The sequence below is a fragment of the Elaeis guineensis genome, chromosome 3 (genome assembly GCF_000442705.2).
Source record: "Elaeis guineensis isolate ETL-2024a chromosome 3, EG11, whole genome shotgun sequence".
Taxonomy (NCBI): domain Eukaryota; kingdom Viridiplantae; phylum Streptophyta; class Magnoliopsida; order Arecales; family Arecaceae; genus Elaeis; species Elaeis guineensis.
In genome coordinates, this window is record NC_025995.2 from 22143582 (window position 1) to 22164448 (window position 20867).

Consider the following 20867-nt stretch of genomic DNA (forward strand, 5'->3'; position numbering starts at 1 on the left):
TACATAATGCAACATTTGCATTGGATCAATTATCAATCAAATTGATAATCAAATCCTGTTATGATTCATAATCGTAATTCAACCATCTGATCCGTCAAAAATTATTTTTGTGTGCGATCCATAGGTTTATTCTGTTTGGTAGTGAGATATATTGTGATCTCTATCACAATATCATTGAAACTCTTTCAATGGATTGAAATAATTCCAACTCAGTCCATCAAGGATCATTGGTCATCAAGATGATCCTCATGAATCTCATAATCTATCAGTGACACCTAGTAGTATGTAGTGGCAATCCAGCAGAATAAAAATAAAATTTAGGTACAGTTAATGCATGATACAGTCCTCTATCGTGAGTCCCGATCAGATAGCAAGTTATGGATGAATTATCAAATCTCATCATCGATAATATGATAGATTCAATCAACTCGAGTCCATATATGACTCTATAAAAATTTTTATCAATCACACTGCTATGGTCATAGACTTAAAAACTTAGCCTCTTGAATCCATAGGACTACTTCTTTCTGTTAGTATCGATAGATCCCATCTTGATGCAACCCCACTCCTACAGTGGACCAACTGTCATCAATATCCACTACAAGGACTCTTTGAAACCCATGTTGATATATTAGTCAAACTCCAGCAGCCTCACTGCGAGCAGTAATCTATCTCAGATAAAAAATCAGTCATACAACTGCAGCATCGAGAAAGTCACTAACAAGTGAGCAGACATCTATGTGACTTTTCGTGTTGGTCACGCTCAGTGCTAGTTATTCTCTAACAACCACCTATACTCTCGCTCCAATATCTCTACACTACAGACTCAAGATCCATCTGTCCAAAGAAAGCGATCCGTGCACTAGTCTATCCGGATCAATCACCATCCCCATGATGATCCTATGACCAGGGCAATTTAAAAATTAACCATCAATGATACATGTCTCAAATTCTCAACTCTTTGAAAATATGTATCATCATTTTATTAATCCCTTGGATGATTCATGGATACATAAATATGAATGATAATATAACTGTCCAATAAGTACAAAATCATATCCTAGAGATATGATATGCGTCAGCCAAGATTGACTTCTAAAGCATATATCCAACAATCGGATGTCTTTCTTACACCAATATGCCTCTGATGACCTTGTCGGAAGTATCAGTATACATCTCTAATGGCTTCTCAAAATAGGCAACTTTAGTGCTGATTCTGAATAAACAGCAATCTTCAATCCTCGAGGGCTTCTTGGCACATTTTCATCCATGCCCAAGGCTAATTCTTTTTTAAAAGGCTATCAAAATAGCGATTTTCTTGGAGTAGCTAGCCACAACCTATGATAGTAGTTGGCTAACCCCAAAAAGCTCCTCAATTCAGCATTTTCGTTGATACGGTCCACTCCAAGATAGCCTGTACCTTTCTTTGGTCTATTTTCACCATGCCATTACCCACCACATGCCCTAAGAACTTAATTTTTTTAAGGCAAAACTCACACTTTTTTTTGACATATAAAGAGTGTTCTCTCAATCGAGTAAGCATAAGTTTTAGGTACTTTAAATATTTCCCAAATGAATTACTATATATGACTATATCATCTAAGTAAACAACTTCAAATTGATCGATATAGTCATAAAACACATCTTTCATCAAGTTATAAAAAGTAGTAGGTGCATTTATTAAGCCAAATGACATAACTAGAACCTCAAACGAACCATACCTCATGACCGTAGTAGTCTTTGGTTCGTCTCCCTCCATAATTCTGACTTGCCAATATCCCAGTCGAAGGTCCAACTTGATGAAGTATTCAGCTTTGCATAGTTGATCGAACAAGTCTAAAATCAGGGACATAGGGTATTTGTTCTTAATAGTGACTTTATTAAAGCTTTGTAGTTCATACATAGTCCAAGAGAACCATCCTTCTTCTCCTAAAATAACATCAGAGCACCGAATGGAGCCTTGGATGGTTGAATTTTGCTCGACTCTAGAAATTCTTCCAACTACTTTTTCAATTCCATCAACTCTTTTGGCAACATTTTATAGGGAGCTTTGGCAGGAGGCCTTGTGCCAGACACAAGTTCAATCTTGTAATCCACAGCACGCATCATTGGCCAATATGACATCTTTGAATTCATACAGAATTGATGCTACCTCCACTGGTACCTCTGCTATCTCCTCCGAACCCAACTCAATGAGAGCAGCAAGGTAAGTCATTTGACCTTCTTCTAGCCATGGACCAACTGCATAGCAGAGACCATTTTCACTTTAGGTTCATGAACTTCAACATTAGTAGGGATGCTATGCTTGCGACAAAGCAAGCTTTCTCCTCATTACCGATCGGCAAGCCAAACAAATGTGGCAATATAGCTACTTTGGCAATAACAAAGAAATCATTGCCAAAAATCATATCGAAATCATCCAATGAACCACCATCAGGTCCATCTTGTCATCCCATCTATTGACGACTACTTGGATGCCAAAGGTCATGCCCTCACAACTTATGCTTGAGAATTGATGGCCTTATTTTGGCTTGGGTGTTCTACCAGACTCAAGCCCAATGTGTTTGTTCACCATCTTCTCAGCACAAAACTATGAGCGGCACCTATATCCACCATTGCTGAAATTTGATATCTGTTGATTTTCATAGGCATGAACATCAGTTTGGGATGACTTTGGGCCTTCACTACATGAATTGCACTAAGTAATTACAGTGGTGCAACTCTTTGTGGACCCTTTGAATCAGATCTACCATCTTTACCATCCTCCACCATAATGGCATTGAGCTTACTTCTATTGAGATAATTCCTAGCCAAATGAGAGCCATTGCAAATATAACAATCAGGATAAGGGTTACCTCTATCTTTTTTTGAATGAGAACCTTCCACTTTGACCTTCCCTTGTCGACATCTTTAATCCTTTTGTCCCCAACATCTTTGTATTTATTTCTCTTCTTTTGGTTCTTCTTTGTGCCTATAGTTGGACACCAGATAGAAAAATGAACAACCTAGCTGCCTTCGATATATCCTTGATGTCCAGCATGAGGGAATTGAATTCTTTAATATATTCTCTTATTGATTCAATCTGTCTCAATCTTTTTAAGGAGTTCCTTGCAACCCAGACCATGTTGCAAGAAAGAAATTGGTTCTTCAACTCGTGTTTTACCCATGTCTCAATGGATCGCCTAGTAGCATATTTAGTTCTGATTTTTCATCAAAATTTTGCATCCCCAGCAAGATATAGACTAGTAATTTGGACCTCCTCTTCGAGGACGTAAGTGGCCTTGAAGTATTGCTCCATGTCCAAAGAAAATTTTTCAGATCTTTGACACTTCGAGTACCATTGAATGGTTTTGGATCTCGAACATTCATTTTGACAACAACTTCCCCATGCAAAAAATTCTGCATCACAAATTTGATCAGCTTAATGTCAAACATCATTTCCTCCATCCATCATTGTGTTGATTCACAAGAGTTTTGGAGCAAAGCCACCATGGTATCAAGTTCTCAACCTGTGTCCACAAGATTTCATCGAGATCAACTTGAGGCACTCTAAACATTGCCTCCAATCTTATGCCATCCTTTCTCTAAAGGCCTCCATGTTATTTCCAATAGCAAGCATGAGCGTCGCCCCTTCACTCAATCAAAATGAGGCAAGAACTTTGATGAAAAACCATCAATAGAGCGTACCCAAATGTGGCTCTGATACCAACTATCACAAACTGATTCTTGAACCAAAATCTTTTGCAAGAATCTCATCATTGTGCGGCACTGGACACTCCATCCAGTCAGCCTTCTCACAATCTCTTTTATTGTAATTCTCACATAATCTAGATAGTCTTTGAATCTCACTAAGGAGACACTCCTATAGCTTGCTATAAATGGCCAGCGAGCATGGATAATAGTAGAGGCAGTGGACAACTCTCTCAACTGTTGGAAACTTTCCAAAACCACTACCAACCACTATCAACTACTCCAGAAAGTTTAAACAACTGCTCCAAGGAGTTTGGAACCACTCCAAGCAGTTTGAAACTATTGAAAATCATCCAGCATCTGGACATAAATACCTTGTGCATGGCTATGCGTCCCATAGCATGTCTAGCCATGAGTCCCACTATGTGAGGCTACGTGATATATTGTGCCTGGTTGTGCATCCCACTACTAGTGCTCGGGCATCCTGCTATGCACTTGTCCGTGCATCCTGCAACGCATGCTCGCACATCCAATTACTAGTGCCCGCATGTCTGCTATTTGTCTATGTACCTTGCATGCCCTGTGCACCTGCACGCCCCACACTCCCTATGACTTATGCACCTCACATGCCTCATGGCCTAAATGCCTGTAGCCTTCGTCCTTGCGCACCCCGTAGCTTGCGCACCCCACTATCTTTTTTGGTCTGACTTGAGCGCACTTGTCTGAGCCTAACATATGCATCTATTAAGTCAAACATGCATCTGCTCGTGCCCAATCTTTCATGCACCTTTGCCAATATTCATGCATACTTTATCTCATCCAGCCATCCATGCATTGGACCAACTAATGGTGCCTTATTGAGGTGGAGCCCCAGCCATGCTCCTGCCCATCCTAGGTTGGCATGATAAAGGCACCAGCCCATGCCAACCCATGTAAGCCACTAGCGAGGGTCTAACACTAGGCCACTAGTGGAGTGACATATCATATTATCGACTACAATGGTGAATAAATCAAGAGGTATGTTTCAGCTATTGCAAGCCGATACCATGTTCTAGAGTACACTTTGATGCATAATGCGATCAACTTGGCCAACCTAGCTTTTAAAAAGGACATATTTGCTAATCAATTATTACAATATGGAAGCATCAAGATTCTTAGAAAACCTAACTTTAGAGCATCAACATATCAAAGAGATGACTAATAAAGAAATAACAACATTTATCATGAAGATGCACAAAAGAAATTAATCTGAAAGAGCTTATGGGATTTTCTATATAGATAAACTCAAGATATGATTCATAGGTTCTGATAGGCATGATTCAATCTTTTTAAAATGTTAAATGAGGAGCTACAAATCTAGAGAGTTTGGAAGAGAGACATAAAGAAAGATCAATTAGAAGAGACAAATGTTGCCAAAAATATTAGGAGAGCAAAATGACAGGGGGTGAGATCAAAATAGGTCAATAAAAGAGAGCAGGAAAGCATGAGAGGGAGGTGGTAGGGGTGAAAAAGAGAGAGGGGGAAAGAATTTCAGATGGAGACATGTAATTAAAGAGGGAGTGTATAAGTTATTTTATTAAATTAATCTAATTATATTTAATTAAGGAACACAAGAGGAAAGTGGATTATCCAAATTAGGCAGATTTAATTGTAGTGATTTTTAGGGGTAATTAGTGCATTTATGGGTTAGAGAAAAGAGTAAGAGCGAGGAATAATTAATAAATACATGATTCATAGGTTCAAATTAGGTATGATTCAAAATTTTTAAATTTTAAATAATAAATCAAAAATTTGAGGAGAAGAGAAAGACAAAAAAAAGGAAAACTAAAAGGAGATAGATATATTACTAAAAATATAGGGGGAGAAATTGGCAGATGCAATGGAATCAAATTAAATCAATGAAAAAGAGTTGCAAACCACAAGAGAAGGAAATAAGGAGAAGAGAGAGAGAGATTTAAAGGTGAGATGGTAATTGAGATGAGGTGTACAGGTTAAGGTGTTAAATCAATGTAATTATAGATAATTAAGAAAATAAAGAAGATTAATATTTGAATACCAAAATAAGTAAATTCAAAGTGGTTTTTGGGGTACAACTAAAGGGGTATGGCAAATTTCCAAATATATATACTCTTAAGGATAGTGACGGATGGATACATTGCATGTAGATATTACCCTAATATTAATAATGCAATGTGGATGAAATATTCTTTAAGGCTTTCAAATATATTCTGCAAATCTTTCAAGTTTTTCTCTTATATTTTTTTATCTCCTCTCTTCCTTTGTTCCTCTCTCTCCTCTTATCTCCCTTTTTCCCTCTTGCATACACTATAAAACAAAAAACTTATGCAAAAGTGCGAACAAATGATAAAGATTCTCAAGGAAATGAATTGGAGTATTGGTTCTATATTTTTGACGGTTATTATCGGATGGTGGTGCTATTTTTATATATGGAGGAGAAAGAAGAGGATAGAGAAGATAGCTCCCACGGTGACAAATAACTATATTATTCCAAAAGGAAGCATGGGATGGCCTGTTATTGGAGAAACACTTGAGTTTATTGCATGGGTTATGCTTCTAGGCCTTTAAGCTTCATGAAAAAACGTCGGTTGATGTAAGTTTTATTTTTATATATTTTATAAATTTAATCTATTTTAGAAAATTTTTAATCTCACCATTCCTTCTCAAACCTTTTTTCATCATTATTGAAGCAATATGAGTAGGGCTGCCAAAATATGATCCGATCCACCAATCCGATCCGTGTTCGATCACCATAAACAAGTTTGATTTAGGCTAAATAGATTTGGGTTATAAACAGATCGATCCATTGAATCCGTTCAATAATTGAATTGGATTTGAATTTTAGATATCTGACCCATTTAATCCATTTAACTTATTAATATCAGATTGAGTTGAGTCAGATAACCTATTTAACTTGTTTAACCTATTTCTGATCTATTTAACCTGATCTATTTAATCTGTTTAATCCATTTAAGATCCGTTTAATTTGTTTAAAATCTGTTTAACCTATTTTTAACTTATTTAATCTGATCTGTTTAATCTGTTTAATCTATTTAATTGTCTAATTATTTAATTTAATTAATTATTTAATAAATAGATTAAATAGATCGATTAGATTATCTATTTAATAAATAGGTCAGGTTCAAATTTAAATTTTTGATCTATTTAATAAATAGATCGGATTTGGATTGACGATTTTCTGATCCGACCCGTATTGACCCAATCCATTTATGATCCGATCCGATCCGATTACCATCCCTAAATATGAGAGTGATGATTCTTTTCCATCCATCATTTTTTTAATATCACTCTTCTTTTAATAAAAATACTTCATTGTCATACCTAGATTCACTTGGACAAAGCAGGACAAAGTACTATATTTCTAAATAATAATCTTATTAATTTTTTACTTTATTAATTTTTATTTTTATAAAAATATTTATATGCATATATGTACTAAATGTATCAATTTTTTAAGATTACTCATACATGCATAATAGGGAGTTGCAAAAAAAGCACTTGACAACTATGAATTATTTTCTATAAAAGTTGGTCTATATATGTTATTTGAATGCCAAAGTTATAAATTTAGTATGTGTATAATTTTGACATAATCAACATAGAATCTATTCAAAGATACATGATATATAAATAATTTAATACTATATGGTGTTAATATAATTATCTAAAGAAAAAAAATGTGCGATGTGTGTGTATGAATATAGATAATACATATATATACAAGAAGGACAAAAATGTAGAGGCAACAAAAGAAAAAATAATTAGAACAATATAAATTAACAAATAATCTCAATTAACTAAATTACAATATATAATAAGTTGTAAATAATTTATGGATTTTTATATTTTTTATTCAATATTTTGTGAATCAATTAATTGTCTATGATAGTTGGTAGAAAATCTTGCCTTCATGATTATCTAAAAATTTTTAAAGAGGTTAGTACATCATAATCATGTAATCACATAAACTTTGATTGCATTGTTTATTTTAAATAATTTTGTATTTTTCTTTTTTGACCTTTCAAGAGGCAAAAGAAATTATCAATTTGTTTCCTAGTTCAATCGATTAGAATTTTAAACGATTAAAGCACCACAATAAGGAGTTTAAGATACACTTAGTTTCCAGTGAATTCTCATCCTAACTAAATAGTCTATCTTAGATGGTGTTGCCATATCAAATAGCATTGAATATTTTATTTGAGTTGTGATATGGAAGTGGTTAATAGAAGATATATACTTTTTGTCCATTGTCATCTCTCTTGTTGCACTTTTCCTCTACTGTTGGCCTTCAGTTGCAATGTTCACTATCATTCAAAAATGGCCCCACCTAGGTAACCTACATCATAACCAAGCATTTGTTCCATCTTGGCTTCTACAAGATCATCGATCCCAATCAGTAATTATATTGTAAGGATGTAAGAGTGGTTAGATTGCAAAACATATTACACTGTTAATTTACTATTGGACTTTTTTTAGATTTATATAATTACTAACATATAAATTAAGATTTCATATTCATGCTATTCACTTTTATGCAGATCAACTATGCATGCAAGGTACGAATGGAGAAAGCATGGCAAGAAGAAATAAACCTTCATTTCCTATATTAGTTTTATAATCTTTGTTTATAGTACTTTTGGTACCACATGAGATACTGACTAGCTCATATATTTAATAATCTTAGACGTATAATTAATTTTGTTACCAAATGCTAGGCACTGAAGACACATTCCACATTAAATATTTCATGTTCCAAAATTTTTGAATCTAAATGGAATTAATTAATTTATTTTCTAGTTACTAAAGATGTAGCATATGCCCTACCAAAAAGATGTAGCTTATCAAATACTCTTTTCTTTTTTCTTTTTAATATGCATCCAATTTCTTGATCAAAGGATGCAATAGCTAGTTCATATTTTATATTAAAATAGAGATATGAACTAAGAAGCCAATGTTTTCTCTTGTTCAAAAATTGATTTTTGTATACAATTTATAAAATGTGCAATACATAATACACATTTGAAACAATATTATGCTAATAAGATGAAGCTATACATCACTAGAATATTTAAGCATATTCATTATTATTATGCTGATTATGCATCTATTTTTAACAACTCCTTAATTGTTTCTTCAGGTCTAGTTATAATGAGTCACTTAACACAATTTGGGATTTTTCTTTGCCAAAAAATAATGCACTTTAAAATCAAGAGCTAATATGGGTCAAATGATTTAACACTATAATAAAATATTTCTTTTGTGGCAAAAGGTAGTACACAAAAAATTCATAAAACTATCTCTAAATTTGTATAGCGACGGACTAGTGACAAAAAGAACAAAGAGAAAATTGCAATTATAACCACCATCACTAAAACTCTAGCAATAATATTTATATTTAGATACTTAAAAAATCATAGTAGCAAAAAAGTAGAAACTTCTAAAGCACAAATTTTTTTGCTACCATAGGTATACATTACCTGTTAGATGCAACTATTTTTGTAGCTATATATTTAAACTATTTTTAGAGGTAAATATTTATTTTCTATGATAGAACTTGATTTAGAATCCTAGTATACAACTTGTATCTAGAATCCTATTCTCTTATATAACTGAAAAATCTTATTTTTCTAGAGTGTAAATAACTAAGTTAACCATTAACTTAAAAGAACCTCATCTAAAAACTAGCTTGTAGCTCCAAATGCCAATAGATAGCAATGTTTTATACACTTTGCTACAATTGATTATACAATATACAATAGAAAATCTAAATATAACTACTTTAGGTGTAATTCAAGTTAAAAATTTTATGATGAAAGAAAAACTACAATCCTAAAAGAAAAGACAAAAATTTAAGATATGGATATGTTCATATTTCATATGATCTTCCGTAAAAGGACTAAAAGGCTATCCATACATGTAAAGATATATTAAAATATAAGACGTTGTATATATGTATAAATATTTATCATAAAAAATGGACTTTATGGGTGGGTGTGTGTATGTGTGTGTCATGTACAGTGTCTCCAAATCACATATTTTCGATGCATAAGTAGTTTAAAGGTACTAGATTATATTCAATAGCTCAATAATAGATTTACATCATCCAATATTAACCTGATTGGATCTGAGTGAAGATCCACTTAATTGGATCATTGTCTAATATATTAGTCTTGATCTATCAAACGTTTAGAAGGTACCCCTTCAATTTTTTTTTAGTTCTTAAATTTCATATTTAGTTCATATGCAACATAAAATATTCATTGTAACAATAATAAAAATTGATATTTTTATTTTTTAAAAAATATATTAGGATATCTTTTATCAGAATATATATGTGTGTGTGTATGTAATACTGCCTAGAGATAATTTGTAAAATATAAAATAGGGATGATGATTATAGGCAGTGGAAGAAGTATGAAGATAATTCATAAAAGTTAAAGCATCTTGCTAGTTTGAAAATCAATTATGTAAATCATGTATATAAAACTAAATAATGTACAATTTAAAACTTTTATTATTTACATTACAGATTGATGTATAGGCAAGAGTTTTAATATTAAGAAAAATATTTTTTTTCATTTAGATTTAGTAACATACATGAATTTAAAGAAATATTAGATCCTATTAAAGTAATCTTTTGATATTACATATATTAAAGATATATCTTTTGATCCTACTTTCAGCAAACTGATTTAATGGTAGGTAACGAATTTCTAGTTATAATCGAATTTAAACCAAAAGAACGGTCAAACTAGTTAACATAGATATCAACTATAGAAAAGTAGAGAGAAAAATATATAAAAAGAAGCCAACGCATTTACATCATCTTATGTCTTTCAAAAGATAATCTTCATAAATTAACTTTAGTCATATATTTCTCTATTTATGATGATTTTCTACCATATATTGATTTTTTTTTATTTTTGTATTGACTTGATTATAATTGGTTTAACTTGCACTAGTCTCATAGCACATGTACATTAAGTTTTATAGAGTTATAAACTATAGGATGATCTCATACAAGTCCATAGGCCTTTTAATATAGTGACAATAGAACTAGTATGTAAACTATCTTTTTATATTATTTATAATATAATAATTATAAATATGTAATCTATATCCATCAAGAACTATAAAAATTATAAAAGTGACTTATACATAGGGTGAGAGAGAAAGGAAGAAGTACTTGATACACAAGAGTTTTAGCTAATGTATTGGATCCCCAAATGTATGTTTAATTTGACCTTTGTCCAACTTTGAATCACAAGATTTCAACCTTAACTATTATCAAGAATAACCCTTGCCCAAATCTATAGGTCAAATCTTAGCTTTAGATTGAAGTATACAAAAATTTTAATTAAAGAATAACTCTATTATCCATGCCAAGTAATTGAGAAATAATGGTTTTGTTCCTTTATCATATTTGCATAAGAGTATATTTCATTAATGAGTTGTGATAAAATAGTAAAAGGCAAATGATAGCTATTTAAATAAAAATATCCATAGGAGCCATTCAAATACAAATCATATTCTCATAGGAAAATTATATTCACTTTTAGTATCTTTGATATCGATACCACTTAAATTGGAGTCCATAAAATTTTTAATGCAACTCTGGGTCAAGTATCGTGAGGGCTAAGCTTCATGCGACCAAATCAGATTTGAACCTAATCCCAATTGATCTAGACCCACATGATGCAACCTATCTTAATAAATCAATATATAAATTATATAAAATTTATAGATACATTTAATATCATTTTTTAATATATTTTATATGTGTTATTGTTATATCTTTAGCACTATTGAGCAATGAATTTGTATGTTTATTTCATATAACCATATATACTAGGTAGATAGTTTTTATCACTAATGCCTTAATGTTTAAGGTTGATGAGATGAGATTCAAAGAAAGGGCTCATTTCAAGTACTCTTTTTAATCTTTGAAACTCTCTCCACTTGTGAACATTTAAGGAATTAAGTTAGAGTGAGGGAGTGTAGGTGTTTAATATTTATATTATGGTGGTCATAATTGACTAATAGCTACTGATGATTAAGTTTGTGACTTTGTTTTGCTTATTTAGGTAACAGTTGACTAACGATCTAACATCAACCCACCTTAAGTTAACATCAATCCAATTGAACTCAATTTTACCGTCTGATGTGGTTGAACTGTGTTAGTTTGAAGAGATTCTAATCCAAAACTATGTTAATTTGGTTAAAGTTAGCTATTAACCAACTTATATTGGTATATTTTCCTAGTTTATGTAATTAAGTTGGTGGATGTTGACAATGTTCTTTTTAATTTTAAACAAAATTGATTCTAATTTACTATAAACTTTTGATAATTAAAAAAATTAAAATATTCATAATCATAATAAACATTCAAGAATTTGAGAACAGACTTTAAAATCTTATATTGAGCATTTTTAGTAGTTTGTATAGCAATCTTAAACACAGCATATATTATATCCTCACAACCTTAAACATAGAATTAAGTGAGAGGAAGGAATTAGGTGTTTAATATTTATATTATGGTGGATTATAATTGACTAATAGCTATTGATGATTAAGTTTGTGATTTTATTTTACTTATTTAGGTGATAGTTGACTAACGATCTTAGAGATTAACCCACCTTAAGTTAACATCAACCCAATTGAACTCAAATTTATCATAAGATGTAGTTGAATTGTGTTAGTTTGAAGAGATTCTAATGCAAAAATTGCATTAATTTGGTTAAAATTAGCTATTAACCAACTTGTATTGGTACATTTTCTTAGTTTATGCAATTAAGTTGGTGCATGTTAACAATGTTCTTTTTAGTTTTAAACAAAATTGGTTCTAGTTTACTATAAACTTCTAATAACTAAAAATAAAAATATTCATAATCATAATGAACATTTAAAAATTTGAGAACAGACTTTAGAATCTTATATTGAGTATTTTTAGTAGTTTGTATGGCAACCAAAAACACAATATATATTATATGCTCACCAAAATTTTCATCCATTTTAATACTAGGTTTTTTGTCTAGTGTTCTATTAGCATTTTAAGGTAAGCTTTGTTCATGAAAAATGCAATCAAATATCATTCTTTACAAACTTTTGAAAGCCAATATAATCTCTTAAATTAGATGGTCCATGTAGATCACTTTCAAAAACTTTGGTACATAAAAAATATTGAGGTGGCTTACTTTAGTTAAATGCTTTCTTTCCCCTTAAATTGGAGTATTAGATTAAGTTAATTCAATGAAGTCTTATAAATCCAAAAATTATTGTCTCTAAATTGCCAAATTCCTTTATATATTCATTAAATACTTATAAAATAAAGTACAGTAAATAAAAACAAATGACTATTTTTTAGAAGGAAAATAAGTGCTAATTTTCATGTCATGTAATGTAGATAATCTTTTTGCAAAAAAATTATATAGAGCACTTATTGTATATTGTTAATATATTTTAGGTATGGGAAGGTATTCAAGTCTCATATCTTGGGGAGACCAATCATTATTTCTACAGATGCTGAGGTGAATAAGGTTGTGTTGCAAAATGATGGTAGAACTTTTATCCCGTTTTATCCCAAGTCCATCATGGAGTTGCTAGGCAAGTGTTCTATATTACAAACAAATGGAGACCTTCACAAGAGATTGCATGGAGTTGTTGGTGGTTTCTTGAAATCACCTTTATTGAAGGAATACATTACAAAAGACATCGAAAAATCTATGATACAATCTTTTGTGAACTGGAAGTACAAGCAATATATATATATCCAAGATGAAGCAAAAAAGGTGGGTGAGATAGTTTCATCTCTTCACAAGAAAAGATGAGTCATCTCATATGACTCAATCATGCATATTATATAGATATTAGAAATAGTAATATGACTCATCAATAGCTAAATGAAAATCAAAATTAAAACATACATTTGAGAATTGTTACTAAAAGATATAGTACAAAGATGAGTCATCCCATATAACTCGATCATGCATAGGATACAAATATTAAAAATATGATGATATCACTCGTCAATAGCTAAATGAAAATCAAAATTGAAATATATACTTATAATTATTACTAAAAGATATAGTACTAATAAACTAAAGGTTATATTATAATTTTGTCTACTCTAATAGTAATAGTATATAATTTTAATTGACATATTATCCACAAATCACATTCTCTAATTAGTACTATCTTTTGATAGATTTATGGATATTGAACAGCCAAGTCATGGATTCATTTACCATCTAATATTGCTTATAGTTTCATCTATGTATCTTGTAAGATCCTAGCATGGGTCTTTTTCTTGAGTTACAAAACTCTTGCATCTAAAAATCTAGGACTTATAAGGATCCTCGTATCACTAAATTCAAAATTTAAGTTTCACTCAATACTAGTTAATCACTTAAAGTGATGCTCAACTTATTTTTTAATATGATAATTTGCTGTAATTCAAAATTTTCACTCTAACACTTTAGCAATTATTATCATGCAAGCAAGTTGAATCTTCTTAATTATTTTGATCTAATCTGAGGATAAAAAACATCAATAATCTACATTAAGAGAGAAGGAGCTATTCATAAGTCATAATTGGACAACTAAAATAATCTATATATATTTCAGCAAAATTAATCTAAATAGTGGGCTTTCAAAAGTACTGACCCTTATAGATTTTTCTTTTCAAAAAATATTTTAAGAAAAAAATTTTATCTTTTCTTCAAATAGATTGGTTTGAGTAAGTAAGATCAATAGATAACTTAGTTTTAGATTTTATCCAAATTATATATTTGTATATGATAGTATTGATAGTCTGATATAGTTATTGATTATAGGTGATTGGATGCATAAGCAATAGGCTACACACTAGGCCTATATATACCACATCTCGTAATTTAGATTTTCTTTCCTAATCTTTCAGGTTGAGTGTAAAATTATCTCTCTTACACAATACTTTCATTTAGTCTATTATTTATTTAATAAATATAATTTTTTTTGCTTCAAATATACATATAATTTTCTCGTATGATGACTTGAAATATCTGATTAGAAAATCTAACAAGATATATATGCTTTTTGAAAATATATGCTAATCTACCACTCATCAAAATATAAAAATTCTAAATTATATTCACTAATTTATGTTTTTGCACTAAAGGGGTCTTCATATGTTTTATGATTGGGCATAAGGATAATATTTTGAACTTTCAACAAATCTCAGCTCAAGATAAAAATAAAGGATATCCACTGACTTATACCTCATTAAAATTATGTTTTAATTTATTTATATACTATGTTGTGAATATAGTATAAAAGATTTGGTTAATTAGCAAGGTCAGTATTAGCATGATATGATATTAACATGACATGAGAGAATGGTTAGTGAGTTGTGTAGCGCATGGATTGTATAGCTTATATATGTAAAAAAAAAGATATAAATTAATATAAAAGGTACATATCTATATTTATTTTACTATTATGTCAATATGAATAGCTCATTTATCTTGAATTTTTATCAATAAAAATCTATTTTCTTTAATTAGGTTGAGTGGAGGGAGATTAAGGGGAATGTAGAAAGTAAGAAGCTAAGAAGTAATTCCCTGGAAATATATTTGTCAAGAACTTGATGAACCACATAGTGCCGATCTTGACAATGATTTTTTTTTTCTTTTTTTGGTGAAGAATCTTGACAATGGTTTCATAAATTAGTTCATACAAAAATTTTAATAACTCCTTTCTAAAAACAAAAAAGACTTTATGCTGAAAATCACAATTTTCAACATTAAAAAATGATTATTCTAGCAACTAAAACCAAAAAAAAAGGAAATACATTTACTTAGTTATATTTACTAAAGTGTGTTTTATGGAGTCCTTCATATTGATGGCATTTGAACCTCTATCTTTTTTTATTTACAATCTTTATATAGGTTGGTTAAGTTATTTCATTTTTATCAACATTTGAAACCACCATTCCATGAAAATGTTGTTCTAGTTTAATATACTTTGCAAATAGCTCACCTATGAGCATATGAAAAGACAATAAAAGGGAATACTAATGAAATCAAGTTGATGAGGTATTGTAAACTTAGATGGTGTAGTTTACTTTTCTAACCATTTAATTTCTCCTCCACATGCTAAATCAAAAGTACCCAATATGATCTATTGAGCCATGTAGCGATCAAAGGTAGCTAGAGTGTTCTAATAGAAGTATGTCGACTTCATAATGAAGAATTTGAGTCAAATTGTATCAAAGTAGATCATCCTCAAATAAACAAATAATAACCCTTTTTAGAATTAATATTCAAGGTTGAATGCTCATAAAAAATCAAGAAAACTAATTCCATGCATCAATGTAGTCATCTTCTTTCTCGCAAATTTATGCATAATTTGACTATCACAAAATCAAAATTCTATTTTTGATATCCAAATTTAAAGTGTTCCATACACAACATGAAAATAAAAAGAAAAAGATTTGATCACAATTAAAGACAAGTGTGATCTCTTTATGCCATGGACTTCTTCTGCTATGGACCCTAACTTCAGTAGTAAAGACATTAGTTCTCATAAATTCAACAAATAAAGAAAAATATAATTGACATAATAAAAATTTGAAACCTAGAATCAAATCTAGCATTTTGGTCTCATGTGGCCCTAAAGAAGAAATAATTTATGCCAGTGAAATGTAGAGTGTCTTAGTAGGACTTGAAAATGGACTTCAATATCTTGAGAACCTCATTTTCAAGACTTATGCATGCAGCTTGTATAGATCCTATATGAATTCTCTTATATCATGGCTCTTGTTGAGCTTAATTGGTTTTGTTTCCTATTATTAGTAGCTCTATTGTTGAATTAGGGCACTATATTTCAAATAACACTCGAAGTTACCATATCTTATTTTTGTATTTGGAAAATTAGGAACTAATGTTTGGGATCTTCAGTTTATTTCATGTGAATTAAAATAAAATTTTCTTGCTCCTATAAAAGTCAGTGCACTTTATGATCACATAAGTTTTACAGTTTGATGCTTAAATGATGTATTTAATTTGATGATTTAACAGATCACATTTGAAGTACTGGTTAGAATCTTATTAGGAATCGGACCGGGTGAAGAGATGCAGTTACTGAGGAGGGAGTTTGGAGAATTTATTAAAGGCCTCATATGTTTGCCTATTAAATTCCCAGGAACCACACTGTACAAGTCGTTAAAGGTTAGTCTCCTGGTAAACATTCTTGATTGTCAACTCAAAAATATGTTATTCATCCTTTAGTTTAATGTTCGATGATAATAGCAGTAAATTAAAACCATAATCTTTATCCACTTGAGACTGCTATGAGTTATTACCAGTTATCATGTCAGGACTGAAGCCAGTAACTAATATGAGCACATCTTTCAGGCCAAGGAGAGAATGTTGAAGCTGATCAAGAAGATCATAGAAAGCAAGATGCGGAGCAGCGAACGAACAATCACAGATGTTGCTGATGTACTTTTAAAAGAAATGAATGGCACAACTGACCTACAAAGGCTGACCATAGACTCTATATGTGAGAACATTATAGAGATGATGATTCCGGGAGAGGATACTGTGCCCACGCTAATGACTCTTGCCATTAAATACCTTAGTGACTCCCCTTCTGCTTTGAAGCTGTTACTGGTAAAGCAATGCCTAGATTATTGCATCAGAATACATGAGAACCAGTTTTAGTTTGACAAGGTCTTATTGATTGGAAATGTTTGGTTTAGTTTGTGTACTAACTTCATGTCGCTTGGCTCAGGAAGAGAACATAAAACTAAAGAGAGAGAAAATGGCTTCAGGCGAATGTTATGCTTGGACTGATTATATGGCATTGCCCTTTACTCAACATGTAAGCAGCTTGCCTTAAATTATATTTCTTTAAAGCAAAAACCTATTTATTTCAGAGTAAAATTCTTTATTCTGATAGAGCTCATGATGAACATCAGGTTATTAACGAAGCTCTCAGGATGGGAAATATCATCAATGCGGTTTGGAGGAAAGCACTCGACGATGTCAAAATAAAGTGTATGTTACTAAGTTTTCAGCTTGAGCTTGAATCAAATTCCCTTGTTCCTTTTGAGGATGCACCCCTCCAAAAACTTCATGCATGAATAATTGGTTATCATCTTTTCATAAAAAAACAAGGAGTCCCCTTCAAAAACTTCATGCACGAATAATTGGTTATCATCTTTTCATAAAAAAACAAGGAGTATGGTTGAGATTATAATCTAGGAGAAGAAATCATTTGTCTGTTCCATTGCACGTAATCCCACATGCTGTTATGCATGAAGCAGTCTTACCTCTCAAGTAAATCTCATGTGCATTGAGTTGACATCAGACATCTGGTATGTTTAGTATATCTAGTACATTGCATTGCTACAAGGATCCTCAAAATAAGGTTAGGGAGCATCTGCTACTGTTAATTGTCTAACATATGTGGTAGGTTGTTTTTGATGGTTGGAGGTCTATAAGATTGGACTTAGCTGTCAGGTTACATGCATACTCTCAAATTTCTTGTGTTTTATATATTTCTAACTGATTTTGCAGCGTATTTAATTCCTAAAGGATGGTGTGTGCTAGCATCCCTCACCTCCATTCACTTAGATGAAGAAAATTATGAGAAACCACTTGAATTTGATCCTTGGAGATGGCAGGTATGTGTTTTTGTGTATATTTGCATGTGCATGTGTGCATGAGGGAGGGAGGGAGGGAGGGAGAGGAGAGAGAGAGAGAGAGAGAGTTGAGTTTTAATGAACTTATCTGATGAATCTGCAGCAGAGAGAAGGAAAAAGCCAAAGCACCTTTACTCCCTTTGGAGGTGGGCAGAGGCTTTGTCCAGGAATGGAGCTCTCTAGGTTGGAAGTCAGCATTTTTCTTCATCACTTCGTCACCACTTTCAGGTATCTTTTCTTGGCTCCTTCCCTCATAATTTATTTGACAAGTAACCTGTCGATTTGCCTATAAAAGCTCTACAATTTTCACTCTACTACATTAGCTATCTTTAAAAAGTTAACCATCAAAGACAAACCTCAATACATATCATTCAGTTACCAAGGTATATCCAGGCCCAACCATTAATGCCTCCCAAACTAAACCTTTTAGCCCAGTGGTTGCATCTGTTCATCAAATGGAGGTTAGACATGGGTGTTCATGCATTATTTATTTAAAAATGATTGGAAGCACTCCCACCATTATTTTTTATTAGAAACAAAAAAGAAAATATCCCTTTACAGGCATGCTAATGAAGTTGAATGACATTTGAGATTTGATCGTTGTGCTTTGGCTGCTTCATTTTCTCTCATGCTTTCCTGATGATTTCCAACCTACATAATTTTTTTTCCTCATAATAACTCTTTCATTTGCCTAAATACCTGATAATATAAATCCACCCATAATAGTTTTCACTTTTCATACTTACAAAAGATCATATTTATCTATTTCCTGGTAGGATTCTTATCTGCCAAATATTTGACTTGATTGCAAAAGGATTATATCTAACTCCTGATCTTAGGATGAAGCAGTTGATAGGTTTTCTCATCTTTTACAAAACCAGAAAAAGGGGAAAATGAAACACTCAAGATAGAGCAGAAGAAAGTAAATTTAACTCCTAAAAGACATGACTCTCATTTCTTCAGTATGAGATTAGAGATAAAACTCTTTGCACACCAGATATGAACTTATTTGCATACATTTCCAGTAAATAGTCTAGTGTAGTTAGCATTTCTAATAATGACTCAATTTTTTTGTGAACCAAATTATTCCCCCTTAATTACTACTTTTCACATATTGAACTATCATCACAGTTTATTTAACATGATGCTGACTTGTTTCCTTCATCTAATGAATGCAGTTGGGTAGCCGAGGCAGACACCATCATAACCTTTCCAACAGTCAAGATGAAGAACAGACTGCCCATCACTGTGTCGCCCATTGCTACCTACTAAAATGAATGCACTACGCCCTTCCAATGATTTTTGACAGTTCATCGAAATGTGCATGACTTACCCTACATCCAATATGTAGTTTCTTTTGTATCAGATAGCTACCTCTGTATTTTAACAAGTGCAAACAAGCTTTCGCTTTGGTCTTTTACATATATCAATAAATTATATATGATGACTCCTTTATAGATATTTGTAAATTAAAATCCTAACAAGATAACATGTTAACTTTCCACTAAATTAATATTGATTGCATTTCTTCCTATTTCCTCCTGCTTCCTTCAGAGTTCTAGCCAGCAAGCTACATTATTCAATGCTAACATCTCTGAATTCTAGGTAGGATCTATATCTCAACTCTAGCAATAATGTAATGGTGGCAAGGAGCTCGAATATCATGATGGCTGTTTAAGAAGCACAAGTAGCTCACTAGCTAGAAGCTCCAAAGAGAATGAAGAGAGACTTGGGAAGAAATGAGATATATATTCTCTTAAGGCTGATGCGAAGTTAGGGGAATCTATGGAACAAATGACTCGATCCACAAAGATGTAAAAGAGCGGTCTTTATGCCTCGTTAATCTATAAAGAGGTGGGCAACGTGCAAAAAACTCTTTTTTAACTTTTATAATGCACAATAAATAGGTAATTGAGATTATATATGTAAGACTTAGATTTAAAAGGATTAGGTATATGTAGAATTGAAAAACTACTTAGAGTTGCAGTGCAGCATATTTCGCATATAACCTAAAATAAATTAAATGGGTTACAGTAGGAGAAGGCTTTCATGGCCAATGAAAGAAAGGATCTCCAAGGGCTTCAACTAAGCAGGGAATAAAATGTCAGATCACACAAACTGTCAGGTAATCTTGCAGCCATTTTATTCTAACTTTGCTTTTGAATTTACTGCATCGATTCAATTTAATCCTGCAGCTTAAGTGGGGTTGTGAAATGAATGTGGTCATAAATGATATACGTTTGATATATGTCAATGTGCTACAAAGAATATCAGATTGGACCATGATCCACTGTGCATGAACAAATTACAATTACATTCCATTGATTTTATCTAGTAAATAAACTCACTGGCCTCAGCTGCTTAGCCCAGTCCTACCACCTTGAATCTTAAACTTGGAACACCATGTCAAAATCCATACTAGAATGAACTGTCTGATCCAGAGCTTAGGATCAGC

At 31.8% G+C, this 20867-nt stretch overlaps 1 protein-coding gene across 1 annotated transcript; it reads left to right on the forward strand.

Annotated features, from left to right (window-relative positions):
• The first annotated feature begins 2117 nt into the window (after positions 1–2117).
• Positions 2118–19741, forward strand: LOC105042258 (3-epi-6-deoxocathasterone 23-monooxygenase CYP90C1). The gene is given in 13 exon segments (XM_073253356.1): positions 2118–2206; positions 2295–2437; positions 5487–5510; positions 6191–6250; positions 6253–6301; positions 13193–13517; positions 16785–16934; positions 17121–17378; positions 17500–17589; positions 17687–17765; positions 18288–18394; positions 18516–18640; positions 19591–19741. Coding segments are annotated over 13 exon segments (1593 nt in total). The 3' UTR covers positions 19685–19741.
• Positions 19742–20867: the final 1126 nt, after the last annotated feature.